The following is a 22650-nucleotide window of genomic DNA, read 5'->3' as shown; positions in this document are numbered from 1 at the left end:
TGTATTCACTTCCTACCCTTGACTCCACTCTTGGCAACATCCTACAATGTATATCACTGGTATCTTCATTTAGTCCAGTATCGGACTTCACCTACTTTAACCATCCATGCTGCTTACATCTATAATATAGTTTTCCTGGATTCTTGATTGATCTAGAGACTAGCACCAATGCTCTTAGTCCACAGTCCCTGCATCGTACAATTTCAAATTTGGTATGGTCGATGCTGCTGTTACTTGATGATGTTATTCAATAGCAACCTAATATTAAAAAAAAAGTAAGATTCAATAAAATTAAGCTAAATAATGACAGTTTGTAAAAGTAATGAAAAATCACACATGTTTATGAAAAATTTGACAAACTTCACTCAAAGCAGCAACAATTTACATGAAATACCTAAATTCTATAAAACTATATAATTGATCCATATAATGGTGCATATGCACTTAATACTTTTCAAACAAAAAAAAAGCTAAATAATGTATAGTATTGTGTGTCAAAAATTTGATTTACCATCTATTTAATAAATCAAATTGATCAACCTTTGAAAGTGATATTGACATAATTTTCACCTATCACCAAATGATTAAATCAAGCATTCATAACATATAAATTTTACTTATGAATCTAAGCAATACATATAATAAAAACTACATTACATATAAGAAACCATGATAACCAACCAACAACAATCACTAGAAAAATCAACAGCAAACCGTAGAAAAATCTATAACATGAGCTGACCTATATATACAAAGAGCATGCTACTTGTTTTGGTTAAATCATATCAATATTATCTCGAACATGACTAAACAAACTGGAGATTGGTTTAGCCTGCATAATCCTTAAGTTACCATTTTTAGATGCAATACAATCTCTTCATAATCCTATGCTACATCAGTGGCATCTGAGGTATATATTTATAAATAACACAAGTCTCGTTGAAGAAGGAAATTAGGGCAAGGAGACTTGAACTGAAGGTAAAGAGGAAAATAGAAGGACAATCAACACCAAATGTCTTGTTTGAAATACGGTGGAGCTGCGACAACAGTGGAGGACCACGATGGAGATACAGACCTGTTGGAGTCGACGAAGGGAGGGGAAGCCAGAGCTGCTGGAGTCGATGAAGGGAGGGGATAGAGCTGCGGTGATTCAGTCAACGGCGGACCACGTCGAAGATGGCGGAGTGGACGGAGATGATGGAGGACCACATTAGAGATGGTGGAGATGGCTGCTGGGAGTCGCCGACACCAATGCAAAGATGGTTGTTGGTAGTCGCCGACGCTGCAGGTATTTTAAGGCATGAGACAGTAAAAGCACTAGTTGGATTTTGGGAGGATAAAGTAGAGTCACGTTTTTGACACTGTTTAACTTTTTGGCATTTAGTAAGTGGGACACTGGACAGACAATTCTCGAGACAGAGGATCCACCCTCATTATCTTGGGATCTTCAGAATTTTATATTGGTCTAGGACGGATTGACAGGTCGTTGGGACGAGTGCAGTAACTTTTTGTCAAATCTTCATTGAGCCACCTGAGAATCAATGATTATATGCGTCATGTCTTACAACTACACTTTTGAGACATCAACAGCTATACAAACCTGTAAGAAATATGACAAACGTTGTAAATGTTAAACCATATGCATTCTATCAGGAAATCAATCATCCCATACGGATTCAACCATTGTGGTAGCATTCTAATAGCTCACAAAGAAGTCACTGTTCATAAGAATAGATAATACACAATCATAAGAATAATCTGTCATACCAGAGCTAACACCATTTGTGAAGTCATAACACGTAATCAAGTCGGCATCCATTAGTTTGTAGCTATACAACAGAGACCGAACCACTATTCAGACAAGATAACAAACTATTAACCATGGGGTTATTTGGAACAATAGACTCCGTAAAAGGCATTTTAACCAAAATCCTCATTTCAATAAGTTTTCTCTAATTTTATATGCAGTCCAAAAATCTTCATTGCACGAAACACTTGTTATCTTCACTCACTAAATCATCATTGGTTGTATGCAACAACGGAAGCGGGCTCTACGAACACTATTCACAATCTCTTCTTGTGTGCTTTCTAGCATCCCAACAATGTCAGAGAAAGAAGGCCGCACATCAGGATCAGGATCCCAGCAGCGGGTCATGATCTGGCTAAGTGCTGGGAGGCAATCTTGCGGTATAATTGGACGCACACCCCTATTCACAACAGCAAATGCAGCCTGGACAGCTGTCATATTCTGGAAAGGGAGCATTCCAGTTATGAGCTCCCAGAGAACAATGCCAAAGCTGTACACATCAACTTTCTGATTGTATGGCCTATGTTGTATCATTTCTCTGGGAACAAAGTTGCAGTCAACCAACAAATTTAGCAGCAATCCATAATGTATGAACACAAAGAAATAACATGCAGTTAAAAGCAAAGAACAATAAGTCAACATAAAAGGTGTTTTGAACTTTTCCGCGTTTTCAGTTGGAATTTTCCTTATCACATAGCTATGCATAAAACATATCTCTCATCTCTAGCTGAATAATAGTTTGAATATCAGTAAATATCTAATATCTGGCTATAAAAGTGGAACATTATGTCCATCACGTTTGATTCCAAAGAAAAAAAAAAGAGAGAATAAAATTTATGCCCATGATAGCAAATTGTCAGTACTATCATCTAATACAATTGCCACAGGTCTAATACAAATTGTAACAATGCTATTTTAATCAACTTAAAATTCACCATTCCCAACCTAACAAGAAAATCCAATTTTACATCTAGTCAAAGTAGAAAGCCTGTCCGATCATTATTTTTTAAGGTGAATTGGTTGATCTTTGAATGTATAGAGAATTACCTCCAAAGGCTTTTATTTGTTACTATTACACATTTAAGGCATATGTGAACCACTAAGATATTTTGTTTCTCTATGAATAGCTGAGCTCCAGGAAGTAACCTTGCAGCAAATGTAATTTGCTAAGGCGTTGGCTTCCAATCCAATTGAGGTCATTCTCAATTGAAAAAAAAAAAAAATCTTAGTACACACATAGAAGGTCTCTTACTAAGGAGCAGTAAAGAAAGATGAGCTACATTATATTAATGATAATGGTACATAAACCACATAGTCAGTATGAAGCACAGATAAAACTTCATAAAAATTAAATAACCTAGAAAGCACATGTATTTGCTGTTGCAAATTTTCTTCTCTGCAATCCTTTTGTTCAATTGAATTAGCCTTCTCCTATGAGGTTAGAATTGAAACCAATCTCTGCAACTTGCAATCTCTCAAATATTTATCTAGTTAATTGATTGCTGCTATTTCCCCTTGGTTATCTTTTTGAGATTGAACTGGCTTCCTGTCCTACTTGTGGTCCATGACAATCTTGTAAGCTTTGTGATGAAGGCATAATGTAATTTCTTCAACAAAAGAAGTTAGAAGGCAAAAAAACCTCCCTCACATTACAAAAGCAAAGTTCCAATCCACTAAGGGCGCATATTGTAGTATCCATTGAACGGTTATTATCTAACAATGCCTGAAATCATTATTATGCCTTACTGCTTGAAATCAACTTAGGACGACAATTATCATAGGCAGCCAACAGGGGTTTGTTTACATACAGGGATGAAGAAAATGGAGGAATGAGTTATCTTGGGTAAATGGATAAATAAGTGGATGACTAAATAAATTTTTCCTTCCGTTTCCACTTGTTTATTCTAGTTGAGGAAAAAGAGGATCAAAAAAAAAAAAAAAATGAAGATAGCACTTGTAACTTGGCCTCCTTAACTAATCCTAGATCCTCAGTCCATCCAACCTGCTTGGGTCTTTCAACTCTCTTAGCCCATCTAGCCTAACCAATATGTTTAAACCACCTGGCATGCATGGCTCATGCTTACTAGCTAACTGATGCGCGTAGATTATATATGCTTTTAGACATTGATTAACGTACATTCACTTGCATTTCTTGATTATAATTTACGTCATCGCACTCTATTTTATCAGCATGATTACTCATTTTGTTCGAAAATATGCTTTTGCCTTATTTTCATTGACAAGATATGATATGGAATGAAAATGGATAAAGAATGCATGATGCAGCCTCCTTCAGAAAGCAGCATTGGCAGGTTGTACCCTTAGGCACGGTCATGCCTCTCCCCACAGTGTTGCACACAGACAGGTCGTGCCTCTCCCCACAGTGTTGCACATGGGCAGGTCGTGCCTCTCCCAGCTCCACATGGACTTGTCATGCCCAAAGGCATGGCCATGTCCCTTTAAGGCAGAGCCACACGAATCGGTCGTGCCTCAAGGAATGGCCGTGCGCAAGGCATATCCATGCCGCATTTTTGACCCGCTGCATGCCACGGCCGTGTGCGCGGATAGGCAGGGGGTCGTGCCCCTACTTATAAAAGGGGTCCTCCTCCCCTTTTCTTGGGGAGGAAGTTTTCATTTTGGAGAAGACGAACTTGGGTCATTCCACTCCATCTTCGGGCATCTTCTCGATGATCCATCACGATCTCCATCATCTGCCCACCTCTAAAGTGAAGGATTGATTCTCAAAGACATCGTTTTCATCTCGACTAAGTTTTCTTCTCTTTTCATTATGTTTTTAGTTGTTGCTTGCCTCTATTCATGTCTTTGAGCCCAATTTCTTTGCGCATGGAGTAGATTCTTCTTGTTCTAGAACATAGGGAGTAATTATAATGTGAATTTGATGTAAATTCTATGGATATGTCTATTTCTTATTTCTATGACATGTTTATGCATTGTTCTTGTTCGATTGAATGTGTGTGTGTGAACTTTATGTGCTTATATGTGTTGTTTGCTTGAACAGATATATAGTCAGTCACCACATAGAGGGAACACTCAATATTATATGACCAGGGGGCCCTTAGTGACAGAGGGTATCCCTTTAATTGAACGACTCGAGCATTCTCTTGAAATGGAGGTCAAATCTCTACAAAGAATGTCCTAATTAACACTGATGGGTTTTCCCCAATTCTGTATTAGGTAGTCACTTGTATAATTTAGATTTTATGACCGGGGGACCCTTGGTAACAGAGGGTATCTCTTTAACCGGACTTTCTATATTACCTTATTTACTTAATAGCACTGAGTGCCAAAGGGGTAAACACTCTGATATGATCATCGTAGGATAACTCAATACTTAATTAGACTTCCTACGAAGCATGAACATAGAAGATAGGAGATTGGCTATTCATATTACATCAATGAGTATTACAATGAAATAGAAATCGTAGAACAACCTTCCCAAGTTATACTTCCTCACAAAACTTTCCTCTCTCTCGCTCCTAATTCATGACACCAACCAACCCTTCGACCGTCTAGATAATTCACTTTGCGAAGTCTCTAGTGGTTGCTTACCAGTCCTTGTGGATCGATATCTTTTTATTACTTGATGACTTTTCCACGCACTTGAGGAATCGACAATAAATTTTTGACGTCGTTGTCGGGGACTGATTGTAGAGCAACATTAGTTGATTAACATTTGGGTTTAATCTAGACACCTCTGCTTTTTGTGAATATTTCATATCTTGCAACTTCTCTCTTTTAATTCTGTACTTTAAATTTCAGCATTTTGTTCTTGAAAACGAAAACTGATTTCACTTTTGCTCTTTTATGCGAAAATTGATAATTGTAGGGAATTTATTGCCTATTGATCCTAAGATTGATAGGACAATAAGAAGAAGAAGAAAGACAAGTAGAAGAAGAGCAAGCAGAAGCTCAGAGGACCATGGCAAACAAGCCCTTAAAAAACTATGCCGCACCTTATGCAAGAGGTCTCAGGTCTAGCATCACCAGACTAATCTGTTAAGGCCAATAATTTTAAAATCAAGACGACATTCATTTCTATGGTTCAACAGTACCAATATGGGGGTGGACCCAAAAAAGACCCAAACCAACACTTGGAGACGTTTGAAATCTATAGCACCATGAAGATGAACGGTGTCCCATATGAAGTTGTCAGACTACTCTTATATGGATTTTCTTTGAGAGACAAGGTAAAGGCCTGGCTTAATTCTTTGCCCATAAATAGAATTTCCTCTTGGGAGAGTGCGAACAAATCTTCTTGGAGAAATTCTTACCTCTAAGCAAGACGACCCACATAAGGAATCTAATAAAAAGCTTCAGATAGAACGATAGTGAATCCCTATACGAAGTTTGGGATAGATTCAAGGGAATGCTCAGATTATGCCCGCATCACGGATTAGAGAAATAGCTAGTGATCCACATATTCTACAATGGAATCAACTATCAAAACAAAATCTCCTTAGACTCCAGTGGAGAATTGTTGAACAACGTGTGGCAATACATCATCACTAATGGGCATCTGAACTAAGTGGCAACCCCGTTAAAGCCCTTGGGAAGTATGATGTTGATGCCTTAAGCTTAATTTCTACAAAGATCTATGCCTTAACAAAGAAATTCGAGTCAATGAACACAAGTCCGACAAATGTTATTGTCTCAACATGTGAAGAGTGTGGAGGAGTGGAACATGCAAAAGAAGCTTGCCCGAGCCATTACAGCAAAGTTGGCTCAGCTTGAACATGTGGATGCTATAGGCAACTTCAACATAAGACAGGATAATTCGTACTCCAACACATATAATCCTGGATGGAAGAATCATTCGAACTTCTCATATCGAAACAACCAAAACCAAGGGCAGTCATCCGGATATCAACAGAATCATCAACCCTCAAGAACGGATAAACTTCTTGAAGGAATTAAAGCCAACCAAGTTGAGATGAAGAATGACCTCAATCAATTTAATGCAAGGATGGACAGCACGATGAGAAGCACCAATGCTTGGCAGTCAAGTAGCACAAATGGTTAGCTCTTCTTCAAGAACACAAGGGTCCTTTCCAAGGAAAGTCGAAGCCCAATCATGTAGAGCATTGCAATCTTATTGAGTTAGAAGAACTTGGAAAAACCCCAAGAGACTTCTCAAAAAGGAATTGAAGAAATTGAAGTCTTCTCCACCCTCCTCTAACATTGATTTTGCTCAAGAGGAGGTGGAGATTGAATAGCCTGCACCACGAAGAAATGTTTTACCATTCTCTTTCCCTCAACGAATTGCAAAAGCTAAGGATGAAGAATTCGAAAAAATTCTTGAGTAGGTCAAGGAACTCTGCATTGAAATTCCTCTCATCGATGCACTGCAACAAATGCCTAAGTTAACAACATAAGTAAAGAACAAGTGTGCTAGAATTTCTACTTGGGAACACGTCAGCAAATGTGATCAATAATGAGCTCAACATGCCACAAAATGAAACTAAACTACACTGGAAAACAAGATGGATCAAAATCTAACTAATTGAAACAAAATGCAAACAAGTTGAAATAAACTAAGACTGAATTGAAACAAGAAACAAGTATGTACATATGTACAACTCCCCCAGACTTGAATATTTCATTGTCATAATGAAATCAATAAAGTGGAGGGGATGGCTTAGGTGGTGAAACGGTGGAGGGTATGGCACAAGGGCCAATCAGCAGGATTTGGAGAGCGTGACCTAGGAGGAAATCTAGGTACTCCTGGTATGTTGCCAATTTATTCGTGATACTGAAAAAGTGTAGCAACTTGCCGCCTAGTAACGTTCATGGAATCCTTAAAATCCTGCATTCTATACTGCTTATCATAACAATCATTAACAAATTTAGAAATATGTCCCCGAAAATTTCTCATCTCTTGAAAATGATCGCAAACTTTTTAGAATTGTTCATGAGTCAATGTACATGCCCCTCCAACAAGAGTTGGGTGGTCATGTGCCCCTCATGAAGAATGTCCAAAGAAGTACAAAAGTCAGAAAAATTGAATCTAGAGTATCCCATATCACCATAGGCAAATGAATGTCTTGCCGGCTAGGAGTGCCCGACCAGCTCTGGGTATCTAGCGGACGAAGGCTGATGGTGCTCCTCGAGGGTTGGGGCATGCTCGGGCGCTAAGTCCCTAATGACCCAATTGGTCGGATTTCGAATTAAGATTCGGTCAGGGTAAGCTAGGAGTAGAGGAAATGAATTCCTCCTCAAGAAACCATACTCATTTTCGTCATGACATATCATTTTCATTGTCATACAAGTTTCTAGGTCTATCTTATTGTTACCATGTACGACATCTAGACCATATAGATCATATCCTAAGTGTAAGGCAATATTGGTTATCAACCCGCCAAAAATAATCACCCCCGAGGAGGCTTTTTCCGCTCTCACAAAAGTTTGGAGAAAATAGAACCCCGAATCGAAATTGACTTTATTTAACATCGCCCAAAGACAATAAAGCTCTATCTTCCTAACCACCCCGTCACTCTCACCAAAATGATTTTACTCATGACTCATGGAGGTAACAAAAAATAGGATTTTAAAGTGAGAAGCCTTTGGAGCGAGATGGGTCATGGGGGCCATCAAGATCAGTCCAAAATGAGTTGTTATTAAATGGGAAATCAAATTTATGGGAACCCCCGAAGACAAACTAAAACAATTATTAAAGTCGTAAAGAGACCATTGATAATCATAATTCATTATTCAAAAGATAATATTACCATCTTGATCATCTTTCGAAGCAAAATTAGTTTCTAACGAACTTAAAAATTCCAAGACAAGATGGGGAAAAGTATGATCGTGTGTATACATCAAATCGTTCCAATCAAGGTTGCAAATCAACCAATCGACATCATCCTTAATCCCTAAAATTTCCATCATATAAGGATCAAGATATCTAGTGCAAACTAGTTTTCGGGTAACAAGAACATCAAATCTAGATTTTTGCTCTTTATTTCTAAAAAAAATGCCCAAAGAATTCTCGTTACCTTCATTGCATGCTTGTCTTTTTCCATTGTCGGATGCCTTGGCCTTCCCTTTGTCAAAGGCCTTTCCTTTTCCCTTATCCTTATCGAGGTCCTCGCCTCCTCCGCTTGATCCGTCACTCCTTTGGAGCCTCTTTAAGATATTAGACATGATATGTCGAATCTAGAGGGGAAAGTTGCTCTTGGAGGAAGAGAGATCTTTGAAAAGGAAAAAGAAGAAGGAAGATTGCTTCTTGTGGCGAATTGAGGTGGGAAGAAGAGAGGGGATATGTGGATCTTAGGATAGGGAAGGAAGAAAACTTAGATTTAACCTTGGAAGGAGTAAATATTGGTTTTAGAAGGTGGATCTTGCTCAATCAGGAAGAAGGGAGGGCTTTGGGAGGAGAATTAGAGAGGAAGATGAAGGAGACGGGGGGAGGTGGAGCTCACATAGCTATGTCCTAAGGTGGCATGACCGTGTTCGCGGCTAAATACCCCTGAGTCTTTGAATCGGCACGACCATGCTTGGACACACAGCCGTGTCGAAAGACACGGCCATGTCGAAAGACACGGCCATGTCGTGCATCTCTCTAAGTACACGGCCATTTTTTTTTCAAATGTCGGCATGGCACGGTCATGTCGTGTCGCACGACCTTACCATGTGTCCTCCTGTGCATAGGGGCATGGTGGTGCCGCATGGCACGACCTCGGCATGTGTCTCGCTGAGTTGAGGGGCACAACCGAGCCGTGGATTTCATTTGCTTCTGTCGATGCTCCCACATCGCCATGCCCTTAGGCACGGCTGAGTCATGCAGGCTACTGCCCTGCTCCTATCCGACACTGGTTTTCTTCATTTTGCTTCTCCTGAGTGCCTCCATACTCATGGATGAGTTCATGGCCAGCTCATGGAGGTCGACAATCTTGAAAAATGAAAATTGAACACAAATTACATTCCAAAAATAAACATAATAAAGAAGGCAAATTAAGGGAACCCTTGGGTTGCCTCCCAATAAGCGCTCGTTTAAGGTCACGAGTTCGATCCTTGGCTCAACTTGGAGCATTTTCCTTGAAGGGGAGATGCTCCCCTCCAACGTGGTAAGTTATTTGTGGCCCCTCCATCAGGGCATGTGCCGAGATGATATATCTATTGTTATGGGTTCGGGGTTGTCTTTCCTTATCCGCCGGACTCAGTGCTTTATCTAGCGGTCTTTCTTAGGGGTGGTGGTGTTCTTCTTTTTGTTGGATCTCATCCAACCTGTAGCAACAACTCTTAACAACAGACAATGGATTAGATGACTTGGATAAATCAAATTCAAGCTTTTTCTCTCTAACTACCAAAGATAATCTATGGTTTTTCACGTCGATCACAGCTCCTGCTATGGCAAGGAAAGGTCTTCCAAGAATAATAGGGATTTTTGGATCTTCATCTATGTTCAAGACCACAAAATCCGTAGGGACTATGAAGCTCCCTATCTCCACCAGTACGTCCTCTATGATACTCATATGGTATCTTCAAGAATGGTCTACTAGTTACAGTACCATGGTGGTCGGCTTCAAATCATTAAAACTAAGCTTTTTACAAATTGAATAAGGTATACGACTTACACTTACACCCAAATCACAGAAGGCCTTATCAAATTCAGTGGGACCAATCTTGCATGGTATGGAAAAGCTCCCTAGATCTTTGAGCTTAAGAGAGAGGCAGCATGTTCAGAAGCAACGTGCTACACTCCTCGATTAATGTGATAGTCTCATAATTGTCCTTCTTGCACTTGTTGAAGATGATGCCCTTTATGAACTTGGAAAACTTAGGCATTTGTTACAGTGCATTGATGAGAGGAATTTCAATGCAGAGTTCCTTGAGCTTCTCAAGAAATTTCTCGAATTCTTCATCCTTCTTGGCTTTTGCAATTCGTTGAGGGAAAGGGATTGGTAAAACATTTCTTTATGGTGGAGGCTCTTCAATCTCCACCTCTTCTTGAGCAGAATCAATGCTAGAGGAGGGTGGCTCTCTAGTTCCTTTCTGAGCAGTCTCTTGGGGTTTCCCAAGGTCCGTCTGTTTCTTAACTCAACAAGATTGCAATGCTCTACACGATTGGGCTCCAACTTTCCTTAGAAAAGAGCTAACTATTTGTGTCACTTAACTATCAAACATCTTCATATGCTTCTTAGCATTGTTCATCCTTGCATTAAATTGCTTCAGGTCATTCTTCATCTCAACTTGGCTGGCTAGAATTTCTTCAAGAAGTTTATCCATTCTTGAGGGTCGATGATTCTGCTGATATTCGGATGACTGCCCTTGGTCTTGGTTATTTCGATATGAGAAGTTCAAATGATTCTTCCATTTGGGATTGTATGTGTTGAAGTACGGATTATTCTGTCTTGTGTTGTAGTTGCCTATAGCATCCACTTGTTCAAGCTGAGCCAATTGTGTTGTAATGGCTCCAAGAGGGCAAGCTTCTTTTGCATGTTCCACTCCTTCACAAACTTCACAAGTTGAGACAACAGCATTTACCTGACTCGTGGTTATTGACTCGAACTTCTTTGAAAGCGTCCATCTTTGCATAAATTAAGCTTAAAGCATCAACATCATACTTCCCAGGGGTTTTAATGGAGATGTCACTCCATTCGGATGCCCACTAGTGATGATTCATTGTCACATTTTCAATGATTTCTTCAGCTTCATCCAGTCACTTGTTTATCAATGCTCCACCAGCCGTGGAGTCTAAGAAGACTTTGGTTTGATAGTTGATTTCATTATAGAATATGTGGATAACTAGTCATTTCTCTAATCCATGATGCGGGCATAATCTGAGCATTCCCTTGAATCTGTCACAGGCATTGTATAGGGATTCACTATCGTTCTATCTGAAGCTTGCTATTAGATTCCTCATGTGGGTTGCCTTGCTTGGAGAAAAGAATTTCTCCAAGAAGATTTGTTCGCACTGCTCCTTAGAGGAAATGCCATTTGCGGGAATCAAATAAGAGTAGTTTGATAGCTTTAGATGGGACACCATTTATCTTCATGATGCTACAGATTTCATAAAACGTCTTCAAGTATTGGTTTGAGTCTTTTGTGGGACCACCCTAAATTGGTGTTGCTGAACCATAGAAATGAATGCCAGCTTGATTTCAAAATTATTAGCCTCAACAAATGGTCTAGCGATGCTAGACCTGAGACCTCTTACATAAGGTGCGACATTGGTTTTTAAGGGTTTGTTTGCCATGTCCCTTAATGCTAGTGCTTGCTCTTCTTCTACGTGTCTCTGTAAGTTTCTTTTCCTTCTGAATGCCCTATCGATCTTAGGATCAATTGGTAATAAATTCCCAATTATCAATCTTCGCATAAAAGAGAAAAATTGAAATTAGTTTTCATTTTCCAGAACAAAATGCAGAATTAAAATGTAGAAATTTAAAGTGCATAATTAAAAGAGAGAAGTTGCAAGATATGAAATATTCACAAAAAGTAGAGGTGTCTAGATTAACCCAAATGTTAATTAACTAATATTGCTCTACAATCAGTCCCCAACGACAGCGCCAAAAACTTGTTGATTCCGCAAGTTTACGGAAAAGTCATCAAGTAATAAAAAGATATCAATCCACAGGGACCGGTGAGCAACCACTAGAGGCTTCGCAAAGCGAATTATCTAGACGGTCAAAGTGTTGGTTGGTGTCATGAGCTAGGAGTGAGAGAGAGCTAGAGAGAGAAGAGCTAGAGAGTGAGAAAAGTTGGGTGAAGAAGTCTAACTTGGGAATGTTATTTTAGGATTTCGATTTCATTATAATACTCATTGATATAATATGAATAGTTAATCTCCTATCCTCTATGTTCATGCTTCATAGGAAGGCTAACTAAGTACCAGAGTTATCCTACGACGATCACACCGGAGTGTTTACCCCTTTGGCACTCAGTGCTATTTAGCAGTGCAAAACTCTAGAATACACCTAAACTGAAAATATCTGATCAAGTGGGAAAAAACGCATAGAATAAAATAAATTCAAGGAATGATGAGTATAAACTTGTGTCCTGTTGTCCTGTAATAAGAACTTCAATAATGTTAAAATTGTTAAACTTATGAAAGGCCAAGTTCACATACGGAGCCATCCATCGATAAGTTCCAGTTTCAGGTGTCATTCCTTCAGTCTTAACCTCAATACGAGCAACCCCAAAGTCAGCAATCTTAATTGATTTGTCTGAAAATATAAGTAGATTGTCGGACTTAAGATCCCTGTGTATGAGTCCCAAGCCATGAACATATTCCATCCCTTTAGCAATGTCTATTGCTTGCTTAATGGCCAGTTTTAGCGGCACTGATCTGTTCTGCCTCTTCATGAGAAATTGCCTCACTGAACCACCCTTTGCATACTCTGTCACAATGCACCAGACCATCGGCTTCCTGCAAGCCCCAATAAACCTGACAATATTTGGATGCTTAAGATTTGCAAGCATCATAACCTCCTGTCTGAACTGCTGCTCCATCACCAATGCCCTTTCAGGATCATTCTCAGGCTTCTCCAACAGCTTAATAGCAACATCTTCCCCATCATAAATACCCCTGTAGAGCTTCCCAAAAGCACCCTGAGCAAAGGCCACCCCCATATTCAGTTTCCTTAGGTCCAGAGTCCATTCATCATAGTTCTCAAGAGACTCTGTAGGATATCGTGGGTCCATCAGGGTCTGAGCTAAAGCATCTTCGTTCATAGCATGAGAGACCCTTCCAGGTCTCAGCACGCTATGCCCCAGAGAGAAATTGGAGCCCGGGAATAGACGGAGTCCAGTATGGTGCAGTATTCCAGTCCTCGAGTTGTTCGATCCGACACTGCTATTTTCCACGGACATGGCAGCCGAGCCACCATCAATGCTCGTCTGAAGACTTCCAACGCTATCTATCGACATATTAGAGCCCTCATCTAGCTTTTGGTAAAATCCCACATCATAAAGCCCGTTTCCGACGACATTTCCTCCAGCCACGCCAACAAGAAAACCAGCTATTTTTGATCCTTCCGCCATTTGTCAATAAACCAAAATCGCTACCTTCTGCAAATGCTTCTATAAGCCACACAATTTTTCATACATTTCAAGAATCAAAGAGCTACCTAAACCTACCAGCATCGATCCCCCGCACGCCGGCGAAACCTGTTATACCAAATTGAATAAAGATATCGGTCAAATATTCCATGGAAACACCCAAAGATAACACCTTTAAAGACTTCGAGTAATAATCAACAAGAACAAAACAGCAAAACCCGATCGAAGCGTATGAAGCACCGATTAAGTGTGCTTACCTCGACCTCGAGGAGACCGGTCGGGACGAGGGACTTTCTTGCGGCCAAGGAATAGGGCACAGGAAGAGGGTCGACTGGGGAAGGTAAGGGAGTGATGGTGGGTGGAGGAAGACGAGTAGACGACGATCAGTGTGGATAGGAGAGCAATCCTTGATTGCTTTTGCGTATGCTTTCCCTTTTCTCTACTCTCCTTATTTCTACTAAATCATTTGCTGATTTCATCCTTTTCTTTTTGTCCATTCCCCAGTTGTCGTGTTACAAAATGACCGTTACCGAAGCCGAAGGGCCGTTATGTGCAGATAAAACGCTCCATCAAAGTACCATTTCCATTCCATTATCTCACCAACCAATTGATTAAAGCATCGTGGACAAACTAATTAATTATTAAAATTAAAAATTATTGTTAATTTAGAATGTTTAACATTCTACCCAGGCTGCTTTTAACATTAAAAATATGTCCCCGGACTATAGTATTGTAGTAAGTTATTCAAATTATCATTTAAATATACGTGATTTAATTTTCAATTATATTGTATTTATAGAATTGTTTTATTTAAATAGAACGCATAATTAAAGGATGTTGATTTCTAGATTACTCACTGTGTGCACTTCTCGATTTATCTGATAACGAGCTACCGAGCCCTCTCCGACTTCCCATGTGCCAAGCTTCCATACTTGGACTTCTCCGTGCCAAGTCTCCATACTTGGACTTTTCCCGTGCCAAGCTCCCTGCTTGGACTTTTCACCATGCCAAACTCCCTGCTTGGACTTTTCCCATGCCAAGCTCCCTGCTTGGACTTTTCCCGTGCCAAGCTCCCTGCTTGGACTTTTCCGTGCCAAGCTCCCTGCTTGGACTTTTCCGAGTCAGGTCAACTCACCTCGGGTCAACCAGGTCAACCTTGACCACGGGTTGCACCCACAATCTCCCAAGCTTGTATCCTTGTAAAACATCAAGATACAACTTTTCTGTTCACGTCAAACATTGTCAAACATAACTCGTCAAACATCAAAACACAACTCGAGTCAAATCAACTCGAGTCTGGTCAACCAGGTCAACCTTGACCTAAGGTTGCACCAACAATCTCCCCCTTTTTGATGTTTGACAAAACCCATAATCAAACCCATAATCAAGTTAGGTTAACCCGATAACCTAACTTAGGTTTTCCAATGTTCTTCCCTGAACATTCTCTATTCTCCTCAAACCTACACTCTCCCCCTTTTTGACACACATCAAAAAGAGTGAATCAAGGTTAAGAGTTTTTTCTAATGAAGGTCTCATACCTTTCATTGAAACTCTTAATTTCCCCCTTGATACTAAGGTCAACAATTAACTTAGTGATAATCCCATATCACTCAAGTCTTTAGGAGTAAAAACTCCCCCTAAAAGTCAACTCCCCCTTGACTAATAGGTAAAACTCCCCCTTGACCATTGCACCAACAATGTCTTGGGGAGTTTCAAACCTTTAGAACTCTAAAACATCACTTCCATAGCTGCAATTTCAGACAAACAGTCGAAATTCAGCAGGTTGGCACGCCCTGATCGGTCACCAGACCAGACCGATCCAGGCTCCCCTGGACCGATCAGAAACCCTTCTGATCGGTCCACAAACCTGATAAAGGTCTGATAAGTTCTGATTTCTCTCCACGAAATTCAGAAACCTCTAGAAAATTACAGAAAATTCGAAAAATTGTGAAATTTTGAGGATACATTCCTCATAACATATACTATAATGGAAAATAGTTTTCTATGAAAATAAGTTCCATTTTCTAATCTTGATACAAAGTTCAAAAGTCTTTGAAATAGCTCAAAGTTAACTCATCTTTGTATCACTTTGCTCAATGATGAATGTTATCACTAGAAAAGCTTCATCAAGGTTTTTCAAATCAATTTTGAAATGATTTTAAACCATTTAATTTAGGACCACAATCTTTGGGCTAAATGTACATGACTTGTACATAAGCTTTCCCTATGATCCCCAATTTTGAATTAGGCTCGTTTAGGTACAAGAACTATGCACCTTGTTCCTAACTCATCATCCTAATATCTCACACACATCTAAGGTGTATCAAACACATCCAAGTCAATTTTGATGTGAGATATGAGTTTAGGTTATCTTAGGCTAAGGTTTCATGCATTTTCTAAACATCAATTTGATCTCCATATCAAATTGTGTTTTTAACCTTAAATCAATTTCATTGATTATAAATGCAAGAAATGATGACATGGCATAAAGTGATATCATACATAATAACATGTGCCAATGTCGTGATGTCATGGCATAAAGTATGAAACTTAAATAAAGCATGCATATAAATAACCTAAGCATTATCATGATATTTCAAATGATCATAGATTAAATATGATGTCATGACATGACATATGGCAAACAATATATGGCAAATAACATGTAAAGGTATAGAAAATACCTAATTCTAGCCTTAGTTACCATTTTTGATAATTTCGATCATTTTGCCATAAATTCTATATTCCTAAGTGTAATAGACCTAGCATCTTATACCAAAGATTTTTAGATCACTATGTGCCAATTAGATTGACTCTAGACAACTCCTCAAATTTGATTGGCACATTCTAATCACCTTAGGAATAATTCTTAATTTCATTTTCAAGGCTTGATTATACCTTGAAAAATCCTAAAGTGCCACCTTTTGCCATGATTAGGTTAACTACCTATTCAAGTAAGGTTGACACACCCTAACTAATCTAGCGTGATGAAATCACGCTCCTAAGAACCCAATACCTATTGGAGCTCATTGGGTTCACTAAATATTCACTAGGGATGACTTCCCTAGCAACCCTTCTAATGACCATCCTAGGCTTTGAAGCCTTGGTCATTTGGGACTCATCCAGATCAACTCTAGGGGTAACTCCCCTTGTGACTTTGGTGTTGTTCTTCCTAGCCCTAGGTTTTGTTCCATAATCGAATGGAACATTGTGATAATTGGGCTTGACTACTTGAAACTTAGGTTTGTGACACAAACCTTTCTTGTCCTTGGACTTGGGTTTTTGACCCCTAGACCCTAGAGTCAAATCCTTAAGAGCCTTTTCTAGAGAGTCAAGTCTTGACCTCAAGACTTGATTTTCCTTCTTTAATACCTCAAGACTTGATTTGTCATTTTTCTTTGAGGCATTCCTAGGCATGTGTCTAGTTGATTTGGGATTTCTACCTATGTTGTCCTTAACCTTAGATGAGTTGATCCTAGGATTGACTTTCCTAGTGTTATCCTTATCTAGGCTCACATGTTTGGCACCTAAGCATGTGTATCGATTTCTATAATTATCATGCTTATCATTATTGTCAATTGCAATCAAACTACTAGCATGCATCTTACTAGTATTGTAATAATGTGCCTTAGAGATTACCTTAGGGTTTGCCTTAGCTCCCTCTATCGATGTGCTCGGTCTCTTGTCCTTGTGAGATTGCCTCCCCCTCGGACATTGGCTCCGATAATGTCCCCTTCGCTTGCATTGGAAGCACACCACGTGCTCCTTACCCTTGCGTGTTGGGACTCCGGCTTCCTTGACCTTTGGCGCCGGTGGAGTCTTTCCAACCCTCTTTGGACATTTACTCTTGTAATGTCCAAATTCCCTACACTCAAAGCACATTATGTGTAATTTATTTGAAATTGAAATGCTTGAGTTACCTAGGGTTGAGGATGGATGAAGCCTTTCTTCTTCATCCCTTCCGGAGGTAGAAGCTTCTTCCTCTTGCTCCATTCTTGAAGAAGAACTCTCCTCCTCTTCTTCCTTAGATGTTGAGTAGCCCTCAACTTCTAATTCCTCTCCTCCATGATGTGAGCTACTTAGCTCACTTGACTCCTCTTCATGGCTTGAAGTGGAGTTCCCCTCATGGAACTTAGCCAAGTTGTTCCACAACTCCTTGGCATTGTTGTATCCACCTATCTTACATAGAATGTCATTAGGTAATGAGAATTCAAATACTTTCATTACCTCATCGTTGATTGTGGAATGGTGGATTTGTTCCCTTGTCCACTTCTTCTTCTCGAGTGGTTTTCCTTCCTTATCCATTGGAGGCTTGAAACCTAATTGAACACAACTCCAATTTTCAAGGTTAGTCATAAGAAAATACCTCATTCTTACCTTCCAATACGCGAAGTCGTCGCGGTCATAGAAAGGTGGAATGGTGATGTCTTCTCCGAGTTGATCCATCTCTAGCTTGTGCTCCCTCGGGTGTTAATCCGGCGAAGAGCGACCTCGCTCTGATACCACTTGTTAGGATCGATGATCGCGGCTAGAGAGGGGGGGGTGTGAATAGCCGCCCCAAATTGCTCGTTTCTTTCTACAAATCAAGTTAGCGCAGCGGAAATAAAACGAATAGAAACGAAAGCGGAGAATAGCAAACCTCAAACTCGATGGATGTAACGAGGTTCGGAGATGAAACTCCTACTCCTCGGCGTGTCCGTAAGGTGGACGAATCCGATCAATCCGTCGGTGGATGAGACCCCGGAGAACCGGCTAATGTAACACTCCTTCTGGGTGGAGAAACCTCGCCACAATGTTTTACAAAAGCAATACAGGAGTAGAAAGCAGCAAGAAGCAAAATACAATACAAATGTATGAAACACCTTCGCTTACTTGCCTTCTCTTCGACTGGATGAAGCAGCAGCTTCTCGGATCCAACCATAACAGCAACAGCAACTGATCAGTTGGTCCCAGCCGAGTGGAAGCTCACAAAAAGCTTCAGGAACAAAGAGCTCAGCAAAGCTCGCAGAAGAACTTTAGCAGTCAGTAGGAAGAAGAGGAAGTTAGAGTATCCACTGTAGAAGCCCTTAGCCCTTTTATACCTGCATCCACCTGCAAAGAAGAAGCCAGAAGACAGCAGAAGACAGAAGACCGTTGTGAGCCAACGGATAGTTTTGGACCGATCAGGCTGAAGCCTGATCGATCCAGGGCACCTCTGATCGGTCCAGGGACCGATCAACATGCATGTCCCTTCCTTTTCTCCCGAACTTCTTGCCTTCTGATCGTTGTTTCCTGATCGGTCTGCAGACCGATCAGATAACACTCAGTAGGATACTGTTTGGTTACTGATCGGTCACCAGACCGATCCAGATACCCAGTGTATCACTGGATCGATCCACTGATCGATCCAGAGCTTGGTTTTTGCCCAAACCAAGTCTCAAACCTTCCAAACCAACATCCGGTCAACCTTGACCTGTTGGTACATCATGCTTAGCATCCGGTCACTCCCTTGACCTGCTAAGACTCCCCACCAAGTGTCCGGTCAATCCCTTTGACCCACTTGGACTTTTCTCTTCGTGTCAAGTATCCGGTCACTCCCTTGACCTACTTGACCTTCTCAACACCAGATGTCCGATCACCCTTGATCCATCTGGATTTTCCCTTGCCCGGCTTCACTCACTAGGACTTTCACCTAGCTTCACTCACTAGGGTTTTCACCTGGCTTCACTCACCAGGATTTCCAATCTGCCCGGTTTCACTCACCAGGACTTTCCAACTGCCTGGCTTCACTCACCAGGACTTTCACCTAGCTTCACTCACTAGGGTTTTCACAACTGCCTGGCTTCACTCACCAGGACTTTCCCACTACCTGGCTTCACTCACCAGGACTTTCCCACTGCCTGGCTTCACTCACCAGGACTTATCCGTCTGCCTGGCTTCACTCACCAGGACTTTCCACATCCGGTCCAGAGAACGAGCTACCGAGCCCTCTCTGACCACAGTTCGGAGAACGAGCTACCGAGCCCTCTCCGACTTCCCATGTGCCAAGCTTCCATACTTGGACTTCTCCGTGCCAAGTCTCCATACTTGAACTTTTCCCGTGCCAAGCTCCCTGCTTGGACTTTTCACCATGCCAAACTCCCTGCTTGGACTTTTCCCATGCCAAGCTCCCTGCTTGGACTTTTCCCGTGCCAAGCTCCCTGCTTGGACTTTTCCGTGCCAAGCTCCCTGCTTGGACTTTTCCGAGTCAGGTATCCTTGTAAAACATCAAGATACAACTTTTCTGTTCACGTCAAACATTGTCAAACATAACTCGTCAAACATCAAAACACAACTCGAGTCTGGTCAACCAGGTCAACCTTGACCTAAGGTTGCACCAACAATCTTTTCATTACTCTTAATGATAAGTATGTCATCTATATATATATACAAGATAATATAGTCATTTCTATGGCTTTCATGTAGACATATATATCAAATTCATTAATTTTAAATTTATATTCCTTCATGGCATTATCAAACTTATCATGTTATTCTTTTGGAGCTTGTTTCAAACCGTATAATGACTTCACCAATCTACAACCTTTGTTTTTTTGCTCTGGCACACAAAACCCTTTAGGTTGCTCCATATATATTTCTTCTTTTAAATCTCATTTACAAAAGTTGTCTTTACATCCATTTAAGGTATTTTCAAATTTTATAGAGTAGCAATAGCCAACAACACTCTAATAAAAGTTATTCTCGACACTGGAGAATACGTATCAAAGTAATCAAGACCTTCACATTGTCAGTAATATTTAATTATCAATCTTATCTTGTACTTATCAATTGTGTCATCTGATTTTTTTTTTATTTTTGAAAATTCACTTGCAACATGAGTGGTTTTACTTCCTAGAAGAAGATTCACAAGTTCCAAAGTATGGTTTTTCAAAATAGAGTTAATCTCATATATAATTCTCTCTTTTAGTGAGGTCCATCAAAAGAGCTTATAGCTTTTGAGTAATTTTGCGGATCATTTTCCAACATGAAAATGATAAAGTCCATTATGAAGGATTTTTCCATCAGATCTCTTATACTTCGTCTGAGCTCAACTTCAATTAGTTCATCCTCTTCTTCTTCTTCTTCTTCTTCTTCCTATGTTAAATATGTCTATTTTGAGGAACTTGTTTCCTCTTAAGTCTTATAAAAAATACATGCTCAAAGAATGAGACATTTCCAATTCAATTATCAAGTTCTTATATATCTCAGGTATTTGAGACTCATACATAAGATGTTGGATTGTAACACACGTGAGAGGAGGGTGAATCATATGATTTTAGAAAACTTATCTTTTTTTGATTTTATAAAATGAGTATGAAACGGAAAAGATAGAAACAGAAACAAAAAATAAGAACTCGATCGGTTACTTGGTTCAGAGCCTTCGGTGACTCCTACTCTAAGATCCATAATCTCATGGACCGTATGATGGGAAATTCACTATAATTCTCTTCCAGAATTGCTATAAGAGGGAAACAAGTAGATGATTTGACTTTATGTTTATTGTTAGGATGATCATACCATAGTATAGGATATCGAGCATTTTGCTAAACCTTTGTTTTTTATGTCATACTATAGTGTAGGATATTGAGTATCCTAATAGACCCTTATTGTTATTTAGGTCAATAACTTCTGTTCATGAAGTTATGTTATAGTATGGTTATATACTTAGGCTCGTGCCTGTAGGTCACTAATATTATAGGTAGTATAGTTGTATACTAGTGCGAGGGCATATATGTTAGTGAGATTATAGTGACATATACTTGATGGAAATCACTCCCTAGCAGAAGGGTACTATATTCCACTAGGCTTTCCCCTTTGAATCAACCCCTAAGATTACTTGATATTGATCCCGTTGTTTATTGTATCTGCTATGATTCCATGGAATTAGTCGAGATATTAATGTTAGGTGGCTAGTAACTTGGGGACATGATTAACTATTTTCTGCCCATATATTAGTAGAATTATATCGTAATATAAGGTATCGAGTATCTTAGTAGACCCTTACTTGTTATATAAGCTCATGCCTATACATTAGTAGAATTATACCATAGTGTAGGATTTCGAGGATCCTACTAGACCCTTGGTTGCTATACCTTGTCAACCATTGTCTCCCATTCGTGGTTGAGAGAGTTGTTGGCAACCGTTGGTATATCCTATCGACCATTGTCTCTCATTCATGGTTGAGAGAGTTATCAACAACCGTTGGTATATCCTGTCGACCATTGTCTCCTATTCATGGTTAAGAGAGTCGTCAATGACCGTTAGTGTATCCTATCTCCCATGAGTGGGTGAGAAAGTCATTAGTGACCATTAGTATATATCTTGTCTACCCACGAGACCATCCGTGGTAGAGCGTTCTCCTACAGACAGTGACTAGTTATTTACCATATCCACCCACGGGACCATCTGTAGTAGAGTGTTCTCCCGCGGACAGTGACTAGCCATTTACCCTGACTGCCCATGAGACTATCTGTGGTAGAGCGTTCTCCTGCAGTTAGTATTGGTTATATACTTACTATATGTCGGTCATGTATTTATTTGTACAACTTTGGATGTATTGTATGTACTCCCAATTTGTTGATTATTCTTGGTTGAACAGGTTAGTGAAGTGCTATATTATTGATTATACTTTTGGTTAGCTAGTGATTATGTCGGGACACCTACGTTGGTTAGTAAGCATTTTACCTGAGACTGCATCTTTTGATCTCCTGTCAGTATATTATTCATGTACTATCTTCTTCTACCCACTGAGTGGTTGTATTCACTACCCTTTACTTTTCCCTTAACTTTCAGGTTAGCAGATAGAG

The 22650-nt window shown here is 39.9% G+C and overlaps 1 protein-coding gene and 2 non-coding genes across 5 annotated transcripts; 1 reads left to right on the top strand and 2 right to left on the bottom strand.

Moving 5' to 3' along the window:
- Positions 1-1672: 1672 nt before the first annotated feature.
- On the bottom strand, positions 1673-14278 carry LOC122051381 (serine/threonine-protein kinase STY13-like). Of its 3 annotated transcripts, none has more exons than XM_042612504.1 (4): positions 14083-14278; positions 13904-13933; positions 12894-13834; positions 1673-2345 (listed from the first exon to the last, which is right to left on the bottom strand). In XM_042612504.1, the coding sequence occupies exons 3-4, from the start codon at positions 13805-13807 to the stop codon at positions 2012-2014; spliced, it is 1248 nt and encodes a 415-aa protein (XP_042468438.1). In that variant the 5' UTR covers positions 13808-13834; positions 13904-13933; positions 14083-14278; the 3' UTR covers positions 1673-2011. The 3 variants fall into 3 exon arrangements, 1 of the variants encoding a protein (XP_042468438.1); XR_006131434.1 differs by adding an exon at positions 6771-7170 and having other exon boundaries at positions 2210-2345; positions 12894-13933; XR_006131433.1 differs by adding an exon at positions 8821-12135 and having other exon boundaries at positions 2229-2345; positions 12894-13933.
- Positions 6114-6223, bottom strand: LOC121993982. The gene has a single exon (XR_006115519.1). It is a non-coding gene; the product is annotated as a small nucleolar RNA R71 (small nucleolar RNA).
- Positions 11587-11696, top strand: LOC121994007. Its single transcript, XR_006115534.1, has one exon. It is a non-coding gene; the product is annotated as a small nucleolar RNA R71 (small nucleolar RNA).
- Positions 14279-22650: the final 8372 nt, after the last annotated feature.

This window comes from Zingiber officinale, chromosome 1B (assembly GCF_018446385.1).
Source record: "Zingiber officinale cultivar Zhangliang chromosome 1B, Zo_v1.1, whole genome shotgun sequence".
Taxonomy (NCBI): Eukaryota; Viridiplantae; Streptophyta; class Magnoliopsida; order Zingiberales; family Zingiberaceae; genus Zingiber; species Zingiber officinale.
Note: the sequence above shows the minus strand (reverse complement) of the source record. Positions and strands in the feature narration are given on the sequence as shown.